General features: G+C 48.5%; 3 protein-coding genes across 7 annotated transcripts in view; 2 read left to right on the plus strand and 1 right to left on the minus strand.

Moving 5' to 3' along the window:
* The window catches only part of abcc8 (ATP-binding cassette, sub-family C (CFTR/MRP), member 8), a 39,744-nt gene extending 38,985 nt beyond the window's left edge, over positions 1-759 (plus strand). The window contains exon 18 of the mRNA XM_060061545.1: positions 444-759. Within this exon, the coding sequence (XP_059917528.1) occupies positions 444-581 (138 nt within the window). The 3' untranslated portion in view covers positions 582-759. The remainder of the gene's footprint in view (positions 1-443) is intronic.
* A 1,042-nt stretch (positions 760-1,801) lies between these two features.
* kcnj11 (potassium inwardly rectifying channel subfamily J member 11) lies at positions 1,802-4,415 on the plus strand. The gene has a single exon (XM_060060137.1). It carries the CDS (start codon positions 2,196-2,198, stop codon positions 3,363-3,365), a length of 1,170 nt encoding a protein of 389 aa, XP_059916120.1. The 5' UTR covers positions 1,802-2,195; the 3' UTR covers positions 3,366-4,415.
* Positions 4,416-6,056: 1,641 nt separating this feature from the next.
* mob2a (MOB kinase activator 2a) overlaps positions 6,057-21,318 on the minus strand; it is a 48,340-nt gene continuing 33,078 nt past the window's right edge. For 4 of the 5 annotated variants that reach the window (XM_060060142.1, XM_060060139.1, XM_060060140.1 and 1 more), the window contains exons 2-5: positions 13,967-14,127; positions 11,044-11,137; positions 6,943-7,067; positions 6,057-6,439 (exon numbers count right to left, since the gene is read on the minus strand). In XM_060060142.1, coding sequence (XP_059916125.1) covers positions 6,123-6,439; positions 6,943-7,067; positions 11,044-11,137; positions 13,967-14,127 — 697 coding nt within the window. In that variant the 3' untranslated portion in view covers positions 6,057-6,122. Of the gene's footprint in view, positions 6,440-6,942; positions 7,068-11,043; positions 11,138-13,966; positions 14,128-20,372; positions 20,789-21,318 lie in introns of those variants that run through there. The other variant, XM_060060138.1, reaches the window with a different exon arrangement.

Below are 21,318 nucleotides of genomic sequence, written 5' to 3' on the forward strand. Positions count from 1 at the left end.
GATCAGTTAGAGAATAATCTGGCGCACGATTTCAAGATCATCTCAAATCAACTGAATCCCAGAACAACCTGGTTTCTGATTTGCTGCAGTCGGTGGATTGATGTCGGTTGTTAGGTGTTCCCATCCAACATTCCCCTAGCATGAGATAGGCCTGCACTTCACATCATCTAAAGAAGCCATTTGTGCGGTTTTCTGTGCTATTTTGACTTTGATGTTAGACTACAGCATCGCAGAAAGCCCTCGAGGGGTTTTGTGCGTGCTGCAACCCTGAATCATGTGCACCTATGTGTGTCGGTGCTTTCCATGGAACGACGTCTGACCCAGTTCTCTTTTGCAAAGCGCTCTTGACGGCGGCTGAACAGCGACCGTTCTATTTATGTCCCTGAACCCCCTGAGCCCCTTCCCTCTCAAAGCGCTCCTTGTGGTGCGGTTGTGCGTTGCAGCATCGCGTGCACACCATCCTGAACGCCGACCTGGTGATTGTGATGAAGCGCGGGATCATCCTGGAGTACGACCGGCCCCACGCGCTGCTGGAGAAGGACGACAGCGTCTTCGCCTCCTTCGTACGGGCCGACAAGTAGCGGGCCGGCGGTGCTCATACGGCGAGGACCGCCGGCGACACAGGAAGGACAACGCTCAAAGTGCAATTCTTACCATGGATTATATATTTAGTTTCCCCAATTTTTTTTTATCATGTATTATATTTGTACATAAAATATTAATTCTTTGTTAATAAAATAAGCTAAATTATCACTTTAACATGTGTTTGTCTTTGCTGTGGATGGTTTTGGTCTTTTTGTTTGAAGTGTTGCTTTTTGAGCGGACTTCTGCCTTGCCTGTCACGAGGGGAAAATGAAAGGTGGCAGAACAATCGATGGAAAGAAATTAACTTCAGGCACTAAAAAAATATCCAGTTATTCTGGATATGGAGGTGGATTGGGCAGGGGGAAAGTCACTGAAGAGTTGGATTAGGATTTACAGCACACGTTGCCACACAATGCATTTTGTTGTACACATTGGAATTGCTCCCGTTGTGTTCTTCTGAGCCACACCTGCCTGCTAAAATCGTCTAGAGACGACCCTGCATTCAATAACTGTTAGGGACTTTTTTTATATATATATATCCTGACGATAGGATCTCCGCATTCTCCCCCTGGTAGATCTATAAAGAAATAGAAATTAAATCCAAACAAAATTATTGTTTTGTTTTAAAGGCACCCAGTGCAACTTTATGTAAACATTCAATGAAAAATAAACATTCAATTTCTAGTCTTTTTTACACGTAGTAAGTTTCAATAACTCCATACCATTACATATCGACATTCAAGGAGCAAAGATGAGACGTCGTTGTGTGGTGAGAACTGATAGAAAATCGTAAACAACAATCGCCGGTGGGGAGAAGCCATTTTTCCATTGACTGGAAGCCTGCTTTATTTATTGTAGGTTACAAAAAATAAAGAAAATGGCGGCATTGTTGTTGTTATCGATTTTGTATCAGTTCTCACCACACAACGACGTCTCATCTTTGCTGCTTAAATGTCGGTATGTAATGGTATGGAGTTATTGAAACTTACTACGTGTAAAAAAGACTAGAAATTGAATGTTTATTTTAGTTGCACTGGGTGCCTTTAACACTCGATGCACTTCGAGATGCATCGTAGAGCCGCAGAAAGGGGGGGGGGGGGGGCGCTCTCACTCCGACACCATACACCTCTTATGTCCCCCTCTCGGGTTTCTCAGGCTAATCGAAATGCCTGACTAAGCAGGGGGAGGGAGGGGGCGTATTTTTTTTTTTTAAGTACCCTATCAACCAAAGGTACAACGCGGCCGCGCACTTTTTCTTTAGCATCACATCCTTTACTGTGAATTCAGGTATGGATATATCTACGTTGGTTTTTATTTATATGTTTTAAATAATCTCTTTGGGAACGGCGCGACTTTCCGGTGATATACAATGGACCCGCGCCGGGGTGTTGGGATGAGTGACAGGGACAACTGTCATGCCAAGTGAGGGGTCTTCTGGTGGGACCAGCCGACTAACGCCTGACCTGGGGGGCTGAGGGTGAGGCGGTACAGTGAGGGGGGCGCGCATAGCTCCAAACATTGAGGGTGACCGACCGACTCCTCTCCCTGCCGTCGATCGACTGCGATTCAGTTTCTTCAAAGCTGAAAAGTGGGCATAGTATGGGAGCGCTATGTTGTCCAGGAAAGGACTCCTTCCAGAGGACTATTTACTGACGCGCCTGTCCGAAGAAGTCCAGCAGCCCAGCAGCAAGTTCAAGGCGAGCCAGAGGAAGGCTCGGTTCGTCGCCAAGAACGGAACTTGCAATGTGGCCCACACGAACATCCGCGAGCAGGGCCGCTTCCTTCAGGACGTTTTCACCACCCTCGTGGATTTAAAATGGGTCCACACACTGATCATCTTCACCATGTCGTACCTTTGCAGTTGGCTGCTTTTTGGGATGATCTGGTGGCTCATTGCCTTCGCGCACGGCGATTTGGATGACACAGGGGACGAGTTTATCCCGTGCGTAACGGGCATCCAGTCGTTCTCCTCGGCATTCCTCCTCTCCATAGAAATCCAAGTCACCATCGGTTTTGGTGGTCGGATGGTCACAGAAGAATGCGTGTCCGCCATAATTATTCTCATCGTCCAAAACATCGTCGGGCTGGTGATCAACGCCATCATGCTGGGTTGCATCTTCATGAAAACCGCGCAGGCCAATCGGCGCGCCGAAACCCTGATTTTCAGTAAACACGCGGTCATCTCCATCCGAAACAGCAAGCTGTGCTTCATGGTCCGCATCGGGGACCTGAGGAAAAGCATGATCATCAGCGCCACCGTGCGCATGCAGGTGGTCAAGAAGACGAGCACGAGTGAGGGTGAGGTGGTGCCTCTGGACCAGATCGACATCCACTTGGACAACCCAATCGGCACGAACGGCCTCTTTCTGGTGTCCCCACTCATCATATGCCACGTGATCGAGAAAGAGAGTCCTCTATACCAGGTGTCCGCGTCGGATCTGCAGCACGACGACATCGAGGTGATCGTGGTGCTCGAGGGAGTGGTGGAGACGACGGGCATCACCACGCAGGCGCGGACGTCGTACGTGTCAGAGGAGATCCTGTGGGGGCAGCGTTTCGTGCCCACAGTCTCCGAGGAAGAGGGCATGTACGCGGTGGACTACTCCAAATTCGGCCACACCGTGCGGGTGCCGACGCCGTGCTGCAGCGCAAAGACCTTCGACGAGACTGGAGGCATTGCGCATTTTAAGACGAAGGAGGGCACCACCTCGAGGGCGGCGGTGAGAAAGCGGAAGCTTCTTGGCGCAGTACACAAACAGCAGAGCTTCATCATCAGTTAGCAACAGCTACATTTAAAGGTGACATTATGCCACCAGGTGTGAGTGTGATTAGCAGTTACACGCCGTTTTGAAAATCGGCCTCTTCTGACATGGCGTGTCCACCTAGATGTGTGCTGGATAGATCCATGGACCAATTAAAGAGGGATAGATCAGTCTACAAGCCTACCCAGTGGACTGTAGCCAACGTTTCTGATCTATCCACCATACACCTAGGTCGACCCGCCCACTTGTGTTGTCAGAAGAGGCAGATTTTCAAAACGCCTTGTAAGGGATAATCACACTCACACCTGTTGTATAATACCGGTGTACCCTTTAAAGGTGTTTGGTAAAAGAAAATTCTATGCATTGGAATTTTAATTTCAAGAAAGACTGAAATGTACCTGGTTCTTCTGTACTTATTAAAGAATACACAAAGCATGCAAACGAATAGCACAAGATGATCCAAATATAACTACTACAAAGCCCATTGGCTTGATGCTGAATTAAAACATGACTTTCTCTTTCTGCATGGCATTATTAGCCTGCATAGAATGCTGTGGACTATGAGATGCGGCAGATTCCGATTGACAATTCTACAATGTGTATGTTGTAAGGAATGCGTATCAAAGTGTTAACATAACTGCCTCAAATAAAGTCTAATATATATAAAATGCCACCAACTTGGATCTTTGCTGCTGTTTGGATACACAACCAAAAAGAACCGGACACACACACACGAGAGAGAGAGAGAAACAACCACAGACCGACACACGTTTGGCATTTCTGTATTTTATTAGATTATAATCTGCAGAGTTTAAAATATTTAATTGCTTTTAACTTAGTTAATAATTAAAATACATAAAAATAAAAGCCAGAACTGAGGAACCCTGCAAACAAAAACAAAAAAATAAATAAACTAAAAAGGAGAATCATCCAATCAGAGGGGAGCTGCTGGCCATGCCGTACAGTGAAGTCCAAGCAGAATGTGCATTTTCTATACAAGTGTAACGACGGCGACGCGGCCACGACCGTCCACACCGTCACCTCCTATGAAGTCGGCTCATTTCCTTTTGTTTTCTGAATGAAAAACGTAAAAAAAAAAAAAGGGAGAAATATCCATCTTAAAAGAAAACCAAAACAAAAAAGGAGGTTAACGTTTTGCGTTGGCGTTAAGGAGGAACCGCGAGGACGATGTCATTTCCTGGGACTTCAGTGATACAGAAACAGCAGAGTAGACCGGAGGAGCAGCAGCACCCAGCACCTCCCCACCCCCCCACCCTTGCCCACCCTCCGCCGGGGCCTGCGGACATTGCAGAATGTCCTTGTCCTTGAGCTAAAGGGACTGGGGGCTAGGGGACCCCCCCCCCGCACCCCCGTGGAGCTCTGGCCCCCCTGGGACAGGGTCAGAGCGGTGCAGTCTTCCTGGTAGCGAGCGGCTCTCTGGTGAGAGTACATCTTCTATCATACAATCTTTAGCTTCTCCTTTCTCTCTCCCTGCTCCGACGGTGCTGCCACTCTATGGATACGCTGCCCTACATGGGCGGGGTCACTAGCGCGGGGCAGCTCGTAGGGACGCACCCGGTAAATATGTGGCTGTAGTTATACATCATCGACGTCTGTAAATATGGAGGACGGGGAGCGGTTTGGTGTTACGTGAGACCGAGGGGACAACGTGAGGGCGAGAGAGCATCGTAATAAATGAAAGAAACACGGCAGAGAGAGAGGGAGAGGGAGAGGGAGAGGCCTCCCTCCGGCAGCAGTGACATAATCTCTCATATCCTGAGTAGGAAGCGCTTTCAACAACACAAACAGTGATTGGCTAGAATATCGCCCCCCCAACCCCGCATCAGGCAATAATGTGGCTCCCGACTGGTCAGCACGGTGGCCCTCTACGTGCATTCTGACTAGCGCCACTAGAGGGCGGTGGCGCGCCACTAGAGGGCGGTGGCGCGCCACTAGAGGGCGGTGGCGCGCCACTAGAGGGCGGTGGCCCGCCACTAGAGGGCGGTAGCCCGCCACTTGAGGGCGGTGGCCCGCCACTAGAGGGCGGTGGCCCGCCACTAGGGGGCGGTGGAGCGCCACTAGAGTGCGGTGGAGCGCCACTAGAGTGCGGTGGTCCGCCACTAGAGGGCGGTGGCGCGCCACTAGAGGGCGGTGGCGCGGCCGCGGCTTAACAGAGATGGTTTCACCAACACATGACACATGAACACTGTACAAAGCAAAGCAGAGGGCCTTGTTGGGGGGGGCCTTGTTGGGGGGGGCCTTGTTGGGGGGGGCCTCACCGACCCACCGGCCCCGACACGGGTCAACAAACAAAAAGGTAAAGGAGAAAGAAAATAAAAACGAGAACTGAACAAAACTCCAACATCAACAAGAAAGTAATAAAACGCACATAGTTTCTGTTCCTATTTAAAGAGTGGAGGAGACGGGAGGGGGCTTTTCACCCCTGGGGGAGGAACACTCACGCCATTTCCTGCTGGCAAGACTAACCCCTCCCCCCCCCCCCCCCAGGACAAGAAACCCCCTCCCCCTCTGCGGCCCGGCTGCTGGGTGGGTGTCAGAGCGAAACATAGGGGGGGGGGGGGGGGGGGGGGGAGAGGGCTCCAGGTCCTGCTGGCTCAGAGCCAGGCCTCTCCTCTCTCTCTCCTCTCTCTCTCTTCCTCTACCTCTCTTCCTCCCCCTCCCTCTTCCTCTTCCTCTCTCTGCTATCTGTTCTTCTCCCCACCCTGTGGAAGCGGGGGGGGGGGGGGGGATGGTGAGTCCCGCCTCCAGGCCTGCTCATCTCTCCGTCACGTGGTTTTGTGAGGAAGGGGAGGAGGAGGAGGTGGTGGCGGAGGGGGGGGCGGGCGGCGCGGGGGGTGCGGGGGCGCAGATGACCTCGGACAGGTCGTCCATGATGCAGGTCTCCTTGGGGTCCACCAGGTTGAATTCCCGGACGAAAACGATGAAATGTGCGTACAGAGTGTTCAGGTGTCCCTGCAGGTCCAGCGCCACCGTCTCCTTGAAGTGGGCCCAGTACAGGTGGGCCAGCACGTGGAACAGGTACCGGCAGATCTTCTTCACCAGCGACTCGAACGAGTTGGGGAACTCCTTGCCTGCAGGGAAAGGGACCGAAGGACTCGTTAAGGACTCGTTAAGGACTCGTTAAGGACTCGTTAAGGACTCGTTAAGGACTCGTTAAGGACTCGTTAAGGTTCATGTACTGTCCTTCAAACAGGAATGAATGAATGAATGCCTTTTACCGTCACTATACGCAGTAAAATGAGATTGAAAGCCTTTCCTTCCCAGTGCATACACATGTAGAATATAAAAATACAAATCTAATAACGGGCAAAAAGTAATAAATGGGGGAGGGCTGGGGGGGAAAAGTTCATGAGGTCAGTGCATGTGTGAGTTCAGGGTGGTGATGGCTTTAGGGAAGAAAACTGTTCTTGAGTCTGTTAGTCCTTGTCCATAGCGTTATCGTAACTGACACGAGCCTAAAGGTCCACACTTCTAGGTGTAATTCTCCACCGGGCCAGCAGAGGGCAGTGGCATTGCTTTGAGTGTGAGAGGGTGAGTGGGGGAACAGGCTGCAGAGGGGCCGACAGGCACTCACCGTATTTTGTGGGAAAGATCTCCTCATCTGTGACCAGTTTCTGACAAAGACTCATGACGAAGTCCACGTACTGCGGAGCGGTACACTTGGTCTTCTTCCCCCTCTCGTCATACCAGTAGTATATCCTGTGGACAGAGGAGTGGTTAGGTCACCGTTCAGCCCCAGAGAGTCAAGACGCAGGAGCTTATTGGTCATAGATAGAAACAGGATGTAGAGTGAAACAAACGTGGCAGCCGCGACAGGATTTAGAAAAAACAAAAAAAAACAAGAGCAGGGACAGAATTTTAAATAAAAAGGATCAAAGAAGAGTAATCACTGTAAATACTATTGTGAATAAAAACTTAAATTGTGTTTTGACACACACACACACACACACCCCCCTGATAAGACGATCCAGTCATTTGTTGAAACCTGTCTCTCGTCATTATTGCCGTAATCGGAGTTTCCTCTATTGCCTCATACTGGGAGAACCTGTCTGACGCACAAGCCTTCTGATTGGCGGACGTGGGCTCCCTCTAGAGATGGGCGGGACCGTCCCTAGGAGGAAGTAGGCTCCCTCTAGAGGTGGGCCGGACCATCCCTAGGAGGAAGTAGGCTCCCTGTAGAGGTGGGCGGGACCATCCCTAGGAGAAAGTAGGCTCCCTGTAGAGGTGGGCGGGACCATCCCTAGGAGGAAGTAGGCTCCCTCTAGAGGTGGGCGGGACCATCCCTAGGAGGAAGTAGGCTCCCTCTAGAGGTGGGCGGGACCATCCCTAGGAGGAAGTAGCCTCACTCTAGAGGTGGGCGGGACCATCCCTAGGAGGAAGTAGGCTCCCTCTAGAGGTGGGCGGGACCATCCCTAGGAGGAAGTAGCCTCACTCTAGAGGTGGGCGGGACCATCCCTAGGAGGAAGTAGGCTCCCTCTAGAGGTGGGCGGGACCATCCCTAGGAGGAAGTAGGCTCCCTCTAGAGGTGGGCGGGACCATCCCTAGGAGGAAGTAGGCTCCCTCTAGAGGTGGGCGGGACCATCCCTAGGAGGAAGTAGGCTCCCTCTAGAGGTGGGCGGGACCATCCCTAGGAGGAAGTAGCCTCACTCTAGAGGTGGGCGGGACCATCCCTAGGAGGAAGTAGGCTCCCTCTAGAGGTGGGCGGGACCATCCCTAGGAGGAAGTAGCCTCACTCTAGAGGTGGGCGGGACCATCCCTAGGAGGAAGTAGCCTCACTCTAGAGGTGGGCGGGACCATCCCTAGGAGGAAGTAGCCTCACTCTAGAGGTGGGTTTGACCTCTCGGAGCGAAAGGTCATAGGAGGGGAGCACGTCCACGCGTCCTTCCAGAAAAACCCATTCCTCTTGGTTTGGTGTTGATAACCGTGACATCAAGACTAATAATGATCAGATTGCATCCCCACATATGATGGGTGATGAGGTGTGTCAGCCGAAGCGCCAGGCCTCAGGACACAGTCGGACCGTTCCCCTCCAAGCAGCCAGCTCCCGTCAGAAGCAGTGGCCCGACACCAGCGTATATTGGTATCCCAGTGGACTTGGCGACCTCATAGCTCCGGGCCTTTCGTTTCCACCGTAACGAGACACTCGCCCCCACTAGAGAGAGAGAGATTCTCCTCTTGGTCAAACGTTTCCGGACAGGGCGACCCGGTTATAAGAACCGGGTAACCGAGGAGAGAGCTCGGCGGTTGAATGTTAGGCTAGCCACATGCTAATCTCACTAGCAAATTGGGGAGGGGGGAGGAAGACCAGCAGGAGGGATTAGTAGACAAATGATACTCCATTTGGGCTTGGATTCCTCTGGGGATAGAGCGGAAGAAAGAGGAGCAGAAACATCATACCAGAGCAAGAGGAGACGACTCTCAAATAGGTCTGAAAGTGTTGGATCCTTCTCACAGCGAGCGCAATCAACTATCAAAATGTTTGGGATTACACACAATGCAAAACACAGCCGGATGGCGGCTGACGATCAGAGATTGCGCCTGTAAACAGACCATGTAAATGAATCAGCTGATTATCTGTGGTGGAACAACACAGCGTGGCGAAATGAGAAGCCTATCCAGCCACGGTGTCCCGGCTAACGGAGAACAGAGGTGTTGGCTGGGATGTCTCCGTCAGGACGTTTGCTCTCCATGTGGGCCATGGGAGGGGGGCGGGGAGGGGGGGGGGGGGAGGGGGAGGGGGCGGACAGACATGACAAATCCTGAGGAATGCCGAGCGTGCCCGGTTCTGACTCCGCGGAGCAGCTACGGCTGACCACAGGCACAGCGTTGGGAACCTGGCAGGACAATGCTCAAACAGGATTAGAGCCCTGCTTTAACCAAGCTACCCTCCGCTCTTAAAACCACAACAAGGACCCACTAAACCGCTGCCGTGGACCTAAGGTCACACAGACAACGCTGCTATACAAGAGAGGGAAAGACACACAGACGCACACAAATGAGTCTAAATAACTACCAAATGGTTCCGCTGCCTCAGAGCTCATGGAAACATTTTCTGCCTAAAATAGCGCAGGGCTTAGCCTGGGGCAGGGGCCAGCCACACTGTATTCTCTGACACAGACAGGCAGACCCCGTATGGAAACTCAAGGCTGGGCTAGGGCCCGGGCACTTCATCCTCTGTGGCTAGAATACCGTTTACCTCTAATAGGAAAGGCCGTAAAAGTATGAATTAAAAAGTCGAGTCGCTAGATAGATCGCCAGGGCTGATGCATGCTCTGTTAAACGACTTTATATATTAAAGATAAAGAGATGTTTATCTATCCATCTAAAGTTAATACACTACATAAAACACAGAAATGTAACAGCAAACATATTGTTGCCATTACTTATCATATCCAGTATCATACAAGCCTATATGAAATATTCAGCCCAAGTGTCGAGGCTCGTTTCAACTAATGGTTAACATTATCGCTACAATAAACACATTTTTAGTACCCAAATAAATCTTGAGTACCATGCATCTGTACAAGAGTTCAGGAACAAGACCCAGGCCGACAACCCCTAGAATAGCAGACCAGATATTAAAGTGGGAGGAATTTCAGAGCCTGTGGTTCGACTTGCCAGAGGCAGGGTTTGTTCTCGCGCTGTAAGGGTCGTGGTGGAGGGGAGGCGGCTGAAACACGCGCGTCGTGTCTTATTTGTCCTCGTCAACGGAGCCATCAGTGACATTTTTTGAAAAACGTCTGGTTGCGAGTTCTCCGTCATTATGACGTGCGTGTGGGGGTCGTGGGAACACCTTCCAACACGTGTCATTTTGAACCATGTGCCAAAAGTGTGAGAATGTAGGTGCTTAGAATGTAAATACATGCAGGTGTATGTGAATAGAATGTGTGCGCGTTGTGTATGTTTGTGTATTGAATGAATGTATGAATTAATGTCGGTTCATTTGTTCATAATACATTACGGTTTCCCTTTCATTTGGTTTAAGGATGTTAAATGTGTGTTAATGCGTTATGCATTTATGTGTGCATGAAATGTGGCTATACGAGTACATTTAGTATAAGTTTAGTGAGTTGTTACCACTTGCGGTGGCTGATCTGGCTTCTCCTGGTTTTGTATGAAGGGTGGGGGGGCTCTTATACACACAGAAGGAGCCACACCCAGACAGAGTAAACTAGCTGTATAAATACTTCCATTCTGCCACCGCCCTCCTGTTAACATGCAGTGAATAGGGCCCGTGTTCCAAGTGTCTAGCGGCTCTTTACTACTGTAGGGTCGACCCTCAGGGGGGGGGGGCAAGACCACCCTAAAGGTAAACAGTGCGGTGGTCCTCAGGACATGGCATTTGACATCCAACCCCAGGCGGAGAGGGATGCTTCACCACGTCTGGGGACACACAGGCAGAGAGCCAAAATGTATGTAAATACATTTATGGCGGGCTGCGCTTAGATCCAGGGCTTTGCCTGTACAGCGCATCGTTTCATTCAGGGGGATCGGTTGGTGACATCAACGGTACCGACGATAAAGGATTGAGAGGCCCATGAGCAGTGCCTCGTCCCGACTGGAGTTCAGCACCCTCCTCTGTGACCCCATTAAAAGGGGCGCGGCTCCCATTAACACGGCTGCCCCAGGTGGGGCGGGGCACCGAACATGAAGAACCTGGAAGGGGAGGACTCACGTGTTGCAGGCGGTCATGGCCTGACAGGTCTCCCCGGTGCAGAACTCTGAGATGGTGCTGTACTGCAGGTTGATGAGGTTGAAGAACGTCGTTGCTGGGGAAACAAGCACAGCGCAGTGAGTCCACCGGGATGCACGTATCAGACAGCCTAATGACAGGAATGCAATATATCACGCCAGTGTGGAGGCAGCGGGTGGCTTTCAGGTCCGCTCTGGGTGTGGGTGGGTTCCAGACGGGCTCCAGTGTGTGGACGGGCGTGCCCCAGACGGGCCGCAGGGCGCTGGCTAGGGCGGCAGCACGGAGCGGACAGGACCACATACGGGTCGTCCTTTGTTTGAATAACGGGTGGCAGGGGAGGATGGCACACGGCCAGGGTTCAGAGCGGTGCGGGGGGTCAAAGTGCGACCGGGTGGGGGTGCCGGTGTGAGCGCTCTCATTGGACGACCCACTTTCAAGTTCTAATTAAGAAACGCTGCTTTAGAAAATGTGGGGTTCTTCGGAGAAAACAACACAACAAATGTGGTGGTTTGTGCAAAAATTCAGTGAAAGTTCACCCCTAGCACTTACTAGCTATATTCAAAAGCATGCAAAGAGAAATAAACATTATATGAACAAGTTTAGCCTTCGGTTTGGCATCAAGGTTGCCATCTAGAATGTAAAATGCTAAAAAAATAAATTCCATGGCAATAAAATAGGATGAGATGATACTACAAGTCAAAATCAAACCATAAAGAACATGAACCCACGTCCCAACAAAAATACCAATAGGAAATTATTACATCATAGTATAAATGATATGGTTAAACAAATGGCTAAGCTGCTCATCAAGGACTGACCTCAATTACCAAAGAGGGAATCGTTTATCACTGCCAAACGTCCAACCCCAAGAGGGGGAGACAGTGTGTTAATGACACTAATGGACCATCTCTCAAAGCGTGTCTTATCAGATCCCATCGTGTGACAAACACACGAGGCTCGCGTTAACCTCACACTAGGAAACATGAATAACAGGAAAAGGGCGGTAGCCACAATCTTAGCACGCATTCACCGGTAATTTAGTCCGTCTCTCAAACAGGTATTTCTGAAAGCACATGTGATCTACTTATGGAAAATGACTTTCCACCCACGCATACTTTTTCAGTTCGAGGGAAGTGTTAGTGTGAAGTGCCTTTGCCTGAATTAAAATAAATCAAATCAAGAAATCCGCATTTTAAGTCAAAGTATTATTCAGACCTAAACAAGCTGGCTTATGTTCTTGGTTTAAGCCAGAGCTAAATTTGTCATGCAACGCTTTATAATCAAAATTAAAGAAGGAGATACGTTTCCGTACCATGCCCTGTACAGCCTACAGAATCACAGCATGCTTAAGACACAATACAGCTAAGGCCTAAAAAGGTTTGCAAAACAGAGAAAGACTCCAGAGCAGATGCGTGCCATCGATAACGAGGATTTAACACGGCGTTGGGTAAACATCATTATATAACCACGGATGGCTCCGAGGGATTCTTGAAGTATGCAGGATTTGTGGGAGCATGTCTAGGCCTGTGTGTATCTGGGGCCACCCTGGACCCTGTTGAACCCTTGGCTTCCTCTAGACAGCTTTGATACCAGGAGAACATCGTATACCGAAGACAAGCCCACAGCCAAACGGAGAGACCTTGAAGCAATACCCGGAGAACAAACCAGAGTCATAATAATGTGTGGATGACGCTGAAAACGGATCAACGTAAATGTGTAATCGACGCACGTTTCTCCAGTTCTAAAAAAAGTAATTTAATTGAGCTTCTCCAGTCAACGCCTACAGATTCCCTAAGCTCGTTGAGTCTTCTACCGAAGAGGAGGTTATGTTGTTGTGTTTTGGGACTTTTTTGAAGCTTCCGTCTGGGGAAACCCCAGACGGAAGCTTCAAAAAAGTACCAAAACACTTAAAATTGGTAGACAACAAAACAGCCTTTTGTTCACATAAAGTCTACGGCATGTCCCAGCAGCACCCCACCACGCGTGAACACCTGGGAGAAGACGTACAGGTTCTCCCCTCTGGAAGGCGGTCTGTCAGAGAAGGCCCAATCCCCACTGGGGGCACACCGCCCAGTGCCACTGCGTTCCTATGGCTCCTGTGTGGAACGGCTTTCCTTTGATACGCCTTGCGTTGGTTTGCCGTGCATTAAAGTTTAAATATTTAAACAATGGGCGATTGATGCGGAGCCAACACCCCCCCCCCCCTCGTGACGACAGAAGAGAGGAAGTAGCTCGGTGATAAAACATGCGCGGTCTATTCTGGTTTATGAAACAAATGACCAACGTGTAATTATCAGAAGGGAGTCTTTTGTGTCTTCCATTCGCTTGCCTCTGATTGTTCAATGAAGGAGTGTTGACGAGGTCCTGGCAGGAGTAGAATCTGGGCTTGTTCTACTCTGATTCACATTGCACGTTGTTGTGTATACTACGGCGTTATTTCATTTCTGCCATATTATGTCAAGCATATGTCTAGGTAGGGAATCTCATATATATATAACGTTTGACCCAGTGCGATCAATATAACGAAAGGTTTTGTGTAAAGGAAAAAAATATTAAATATTAAATATTTCGTTTCATCCTTCCTTTTTCTTTATGTATACAGAAAATATGTAATTTAGATTAATCAATACAATATTTTATATATTAATGAATACTATTGAAACAATGGTTAGCAGCAGCCCTAGTTGTAACACAACGTTAATTATCTAATTTGCTTATAATAAAGTGTAAATGCTATGCTCTTATCTGCAATTTGTTTACAAAATGATATCGTACACACACACACACACACACACACACACACACACACACACACACACACACACACACACACACACACACACACACACACACACACACACACACACACACACACACACACACACACACACACACACACACTTACTGTTGCTCGCTAGCCATTCGTTGAGGTCTATCTCCCTGGGCAGCACCACCAGCTCCTTGACATCGAAGTCCAGCACGCGGATCTTTGTGAACTCTGGCTCTAGGTACTGCTTCTTCTCTTCCGCCGGGGGCTTCTTCCCGTTGGGCTTCGTCTTGGACTTCCTGTAAGGAGAAGGAAAAGGGCGGGTTAAAAATGGTAGAACCCTTTTTGATTGGCTGCCAGGGCAATGAAAAGGAAGATCTCCTGTGTGATCACAACGGCAAGAGAAGAACCTAATTCACTCTAGAAATCATGTCAAACATCGAAACAAGTCCAAGTCCTGCCAGTGTGAGGTCAGAGCCACGGCAGGTGGCAAGTCAAGCAGTTTGCAGATCTATTCCTAATGTCGGACTGCGGTTAACAGACACATACTGCTCACACTGCTATACATAGGCAGCTTGTGTGGGGTAAAGCTACAGCGTCATGCCCTGGACGAGTGACAGGCCCAAGGGCTGTGTCTGAAGAACACAGCCCAGTGGACACGCACTATGACCTCTGACCCGTAGTTAGGAAGCTCAACCACCAAACCCCCCCCCCCCACCCTTTCACCCCCAGCGTCTTGGACTTCCACTGCTACTTTCACCATGGGGATGTCATATCACACCCCACTTACACTTCCAGGGCCATAACCTCAGCAACCTTGCCTCCCCCCCTCCCCACACACCCTGTCAGCCACTGACTCCATAGCGATACAGATTGCTGCAGACAAAACGGCTCTGGCGTTTCTGGCCCATGCGAGTTCTAGGGGGTCTTCGTCTCTCTCGCTTGGCTGTTACTAAGAGGACCCTCTTTCTCACACCCGGTGTCGCACAGGTGATGATGTCACTTCCAGGCAGCATCGATGTCCTGAGTCGGCTAGCTCGTTTCAGAAGTGTGGGTAGTTGTTGAAGACTCAATGAATTCATTGAGCTTTTAATCTCCCACAAATACATAAAGATATTCAGCAACCAGAATCACAGACGATGTCAGGTCTGCGAGGGAGGCCGAGAGCGAGAGAGATATATAGCGAGCACAAGAGAGAGTGGGAGGCAGAGAACGCATAAGCCAAGAAGATATCCATGGGAACTCATAAACAAGCAGCAAACATGACGGTGCCGTCACGGCCTTACGAGCCAGACTACCGTCTGTTTTACTAGCAGTATATGAAGCTTGCGCCGCCCTCCCTAGTAGAAAACAGATGGAGAAAGCCCCCCATATGTGCTGCAGAGCTTTCGATGCAGACCTCGATGTTCATCATCCCACGATCACCCGGTGACTCATCAAACTATCGAGTGAACCGCCAGCGCTGTATAAAAATAAAGGGCCCTTTGGCGGCATTTCGGCCATTTACGGCTCACGGCACACATACTGGTTCTCAGTCCCTGGGTAATGATTCACCCTGGCAGAGTCCTCCGAACCCATACTCTCGGCTGGGCTTGGCTTCAGCCTCGTTGAAAACCAAGGAAGACGCTGCAGGTTACACTCAGTGGTGGCTAATTATTAATGAGCGAACACCACCTGGTTCTCCTTTCCCTTTCCTCCCGTCCCCGAGTCGACGTGTACTTCTCGGAGAAGGCCCCGTCTGTTGGAGTGTGTTGGAGACGGTAGGTGTACAAGGTGTGTTTGGACCTCGGATGACTGTGGTTTGGTATGAAGCATGTTCGGTCTCGCCAGTCAGATGGAGCTCCGCGAGGAATATGATTCGAAAAACAACGTCGTAAAAGGTTTTCAGTCGGGTCGACTGACTGAACCCACCCACCCACACCTCATTCCTTTTAATGTCATTCCGTTTCCCGCAAGTCATTTCCTGTCTATATCCCCGTTTCCATGGAAACGCCTCACACATCTTTGTGGTGAGGCGAGGTAAAAAAAAATCCAAACCGTTTTTTTTAGAATAATTATTAAAAGAGGGAAAAAAAACGGTGTTCCAGAGGACGCACGTACGCACAGTATGTCACACAGCTCCCGCACATGCTCAGTGGCGTCTCCCAGGTCCAAGTCTCTCGCCATAAAAGGCAACAGTCCAGGGCCTCCATTCCTCACCGGAGGGGCCGGTCGCAGCAGGCCAAGAGGCGGGAGGGGAGGCGAGGCCAGGGGAGCCACCAGTCTCCCTGGCATCGGCAGGAAGCCCTCCGTGACCCGCGAGCCTGATCCACCGCAGACCCCGAAGAATGGCCGACGTATCCCGAAACCGTGAACCGCTTTGCAGATTAAAATCTGGTATAGTGATTTAGGACGTGCTCGAGACGAGACGTTATTAATGCGCTATGTATGCAGGAAGGACGGAATGAAGGGTTAATAGGGACAGAGGACTAGACTGTGTTTAGCGAGATTAAAGACAATGGGGAAGTGGGCCAACGTATCTGGGTGACATCGAGGTCACAGGCGGAGCCGGACTGGGACATGACAGCTGCTGAACACCGTCTGCTAGCCATGCACGCTATCTAGCTAACTTTCACTGATTGACACACACACACACACACACACACACACACACACACACACACACACACACACACACACACACACACACACACACACACACACACACACACACACACACACACACACACACACACACACACACACACACACACCTTGCTGACCATGTGCCTTGTTCCAGTGGACGGAGTAGCCAGCTGGTAGAACAGCTGCCTACAGGGTCGTGGAGGGAACCAGCAGAAACAGGCCCAGTCCAGTCTGTGTGCGTGCGTTAGTGTCCATGCGTATGGCCTCCAGTTGTCCCCTCGGCACACGTGCACCACGTGCACACACTTCCCAATCTGGGCCGTGCAGGGGATTGAAGATATCTAACTTGCAATGGTAGTCCACAAAATCTACATTGTGGATGTTTTTGTCAGCTTATGTCTTCATATTCAGATTCAATTATCAACACAAATATTTATCTTGAATACACAGAGCCCCAAACAAGTCTCAAGACATGAACACAATTGTATTTCATCCCCATCAGGCTTTTATACTAAATCTGGTGAGGTTTGCACTGATAACAGTCAATGTAACATAAAGTGTTTTTGGGGATATGCTAAATAATGTCTGTAAGCAGTTCCGTTCTGGCTAACACCAACAGAATGCTAAATACAACGATTAAAAAATAAACCTTTGTGAGGAGAACCAGGGTGTCTCTGGTAGGTGAAGTCTAGGTTCCACCAACATAGTAACATAATAATTATTACGGGAATGACCTCTATTACTTAGACAAACACACAAGTTTGGTACCAAGAAGAGCCTCAATTGTCTCAAATGGAAGTGCAGAGCGCTCTTGGAAGATGCAGGCTGCATATTTAACACCTCAGTACTAAAACATGAACTGAATTAGTTTACAGTGACGCACAAGCCAGGTCTTAATTAGTTGCTGCAGAATCAGATGTCGAGCTCCTGTGTTTTAATGCCCGTGTGATATTACGCAACCTAAAAGGCTTTTAATGTATCCAGTTTTACCCACCGATTACAACCTCACCAGAGTCAAAGCTTGCCTTTAAGGCCTGTGGCTCTTCTAGCCAAGCCAGATATTCCACAACATAATAAGCTCTTGTTGATTAGTATACGGATGTAATTATTACCAGCTGTAAAGGCAGCACTTGTAACCAAAACCAGGGAGAAGATGGCATTGTGCTCGTTTCCATTCACACAGATGAAGGTTGCCCCATAAACTGGATGGAAATTGTTATTGGGCAAATAGTTTTGCTCTGCTCTATAAACAGCATTTTATTCAAATTTACCCAAACGTTTGTGTTCTTGCGTATTGGATTTAAATTAGCTGGATGTCAATTTTTTCCACACTTGATCCAAACTCTTTCCAACCCCCCCAACACGATTATACGCATTATTTGGCAAAGTATGTGACACACAATGCATACAAATATATGAACAACATCCGCTCAGTACATCGATAAAGAGTTTATTGGGTGGGATGGCTCGACGAGTTGCACTTTCCATAAACTAGCGCTGGAAAAAATCTCTTTCACGAATGGCTTTATTCACACTGGCACAGACCTTTCCCTTCACTAGCTTGATCTCAACCAGTCAATAAATAAAATATACGATGCCCTGGAGGAAATGATATGGCAATCCAAGGTCAATTGTAACGTGAAAATTAACATAACCCTGTGGGTTGCAACCTTTTGTTAACCACACACTTTCGTACAACTTGTAACTAACTTCTCAGAATGTTGTAGATGGAGTAGCAGTTAAAATAGTAAAGACGATTATATTCGGGAGTTCGCTATAAGATGCGGACAAAATCTGCATCCTCTACCTATGCATGCAGATTAAGAAATTATTAAGAAAATATTTGCCATTTCGTGCAGCAAGCAGTGTGAGGGCTGGGATAGGTGCCTTCAGTAGCCAGGCCTCCTGGTCTATTTCAGTGTTCAAATTGGAGAGATTGAAAATGGCTCTTTACCCTGAAAAGCCACAGACAGGCGGCCAGAGCCATGCCAAGACTAACCAAACCACAGCGGCCATTACAGAGCTAAATGGAGAGCAAGGATGGCAATATGACTGAAGCCTTGCTCTGTGGAGCTCTAAAGAACAGCAAACAGACTTGTACTCATGTATATTTGTAATACCTAAAGGTATCATCCGTTATTCTTTTTTAAAGATCAATAAATTCCGGCAGGATAACAACGAAACTGCCACCACCATCTGCCACCCCAACACACACACACACACACACACACACACACACACACACACACACACACACACACACACACACACACACACACACACACACACACACACACACACACACACACACACACACACAGTAGAGTCTCATGGATGCGGTGACCCCCCATACCCACTCGCCTACCGACCCATTCAGACAGAGGCTTTCAGGCACAGGGGGTACAGGAGGACCCCCCAGGGACGCTACAATGCAGCCTCATCAACATCTCAACACCCACGTGGAGGCGTCAGGGGAGGGGAAGAGTCTGAATGTGGTAGAGAGTACAGCTGATCAATTCATCTGCACTCAGGAGTCTTAGACACCCAATTAAAATATGACTGAGGCTTGAATGGGCTAATGTTATATTCGATCCAATCAGTTAGCCAAAGATGAGACTATCAAAACAAAGAAGCTGGCGAGATGATTGGATTATTTAACACTAACAAATGTGTGGCCACTTATCCGATCAATGTTTCCAAGAAAGCAAAGTCTTCCTCCCCTTAAAGACATAACCACGACACCATCACCGTTATTGTGTTTGCAATTATAGCGATTCTAGACTAAATGTTTCTGGACTTCCTGGAAACTTAAAGAGTCAGTGCTGAAACATTTGATCATTAGCTATCTAGCTATGTGACATAAGTGGAAGTGTAGAGGGGTGGTATATGTGCAGATTTAAACTCAAGGCACAGCCACCATGACCGAACACAGCACTGAACAGCTGAACACAGCACTGCCAACTGCAATGGCAGCATTCTCTCCAAAAACGTGAAGATGGGGGACGATGTGCTTCATGACTTCACTACTGTTAGACGTTAGGGCCAGACAATGGGCAACACAGCATTAGAGATGTGTGCCCCAGGCCTGAAAAGACACCTGGCGGCATTGAAGGTATGAGTAACTACACAGGTAACAGGCGTAACTGTCGCCTGGGGGACGAAACTCATCATATTTACTGAATATCATCACATGAAAATGCAAACAGACTTACAGCAATACTCCAGTACACTCTAGCCCCCAATGTACCTCCTATTCTTTATTTTTGGGAATGGTGTCATGCATGCATTATGAGTTCTGAAAGGCATGCCATTACTACATCAGACAAACGTCTGCTGGTGTTTCCTACTGGATGACCTCGATAGCGATAAAAATTCCCTGATTTCAATAAAGTCATCTGAATCAAGTAGTGCTCTTATACTATGTTGTGAAAAGTCCTCCAAAAGTTCTCCCACAATAACACACTCCTCTAACAATAACACAATTCCCTGTTTTCATCAATGGAGATTTGTATACTTGTCGACGAATAGGATCCCAGAATTGACCACTAACTGTTTAATTAACATCCAATATAGACGAACATCCATCTATAACGCAAACCCAATGGATATTCTTTTTTTCCACAAAAGCAAAATTATTAATTCCTTAGCGTTCTTAGTTCTCGTGAAATCCAATGACTGGAACATGCTTGAGGATGCCACTATACATTTGTGACTACCAAGCAAATACCGTGACCAGGGACCGACGGATCCTTTGATGTCTTGGAAAGTTATAAATAAAGAACTTGACGCTGTCACGAGTGTGTGTCGGAGGTCATTGCATTACCATTATAACTGCATTAAAACGCACCTATACGTTAACGCTCTTTAGATGCTCAACGTAAGAATATGTAAAGAAATAAAGAACTAAAGTTGAACGTACCGTAGCACTTTGCCTACCGCTTGAAGCACCATTTTGCAACTTAGTCCGTTTTTGGGGTTTCTCTGCGAGTGCATTTCCGTATTATCTCCAGGAAAAGAGCAGTAATCGCCGACCATAGTTTACCACTCTGTTATTAATCGAATACCCTCGTGCTTCAGACTACAGCCATGCAACCAAACTTCAGGCTACGGTCTTCAACCTACACTGTCTCCAGTCTCCACTGACTGTACACAGCACGACTCCAGCCTTCCTCTTTCTGCCCATGAGCCAATCGCTGTGAACCGTCCTCTCTCGAAGAGGGGAAAAGTCTACGTCACAGTCTGCTCTAGTGGACGTGGTTGCGAGAGCCGTGAAGCGCAGTTACAATGCGGCAACAGGTGGTCACAGCTAGTAAATGTTTACAGCAACACCATAAAAAAAAAAAAACCACCATATTAAACAACGAAATAATTCATTATTTGCTTATATTAACAAAGCCTCTCGTCAATGTATTTGCATACACGATCATGTACAACCAAAACATTGTGTCAATATTAAATCAAACTTTTCGACATTCTTTAAACTTCAACTGTAGCTAAAAAGGCCAGGTGGGGGCGGGCAGATGACTTGTCGGAACTTGACATTGGTATGAAGGCGCTTCACCCAAGGCGTTAATAAGAGTAGTCCTACCGTTTCAAAGATTTGCATATGTTCGGTAGTAAACGATTAGAGATCATCTTTACAAGGATGGTAGGACAGAAATAGAATTATAGACATGATGCCAAAATAACTGCATGTGTCACCCGTTTCACCTACATTTTAGGACTACACACAGACTTGGGTCATGAGAAAATAATCAGTGGAACCACGCAGCCTGTTATTCCCCAACCTGCCTTCCCTTTAATTATTCACCTTCTTCCTCCTCAAATTCCAGTCTTGTGTTTTTACACCCATCGCCGGTTCTTAG

This window comes from Gadus macrocephalus, chromosome 9 (assembly GCF_031168955.1).
Source record: "Gadus macrocephalus chromosome 9, ASM3116895v1".
Classification (NCBI taxonomy): domain Eukaryota; kingdom Metazoa; phylum Chordata; class Actinopteri; order Gadiformes; family Gadidae; genus Gadus; species Gadus macrocephalus.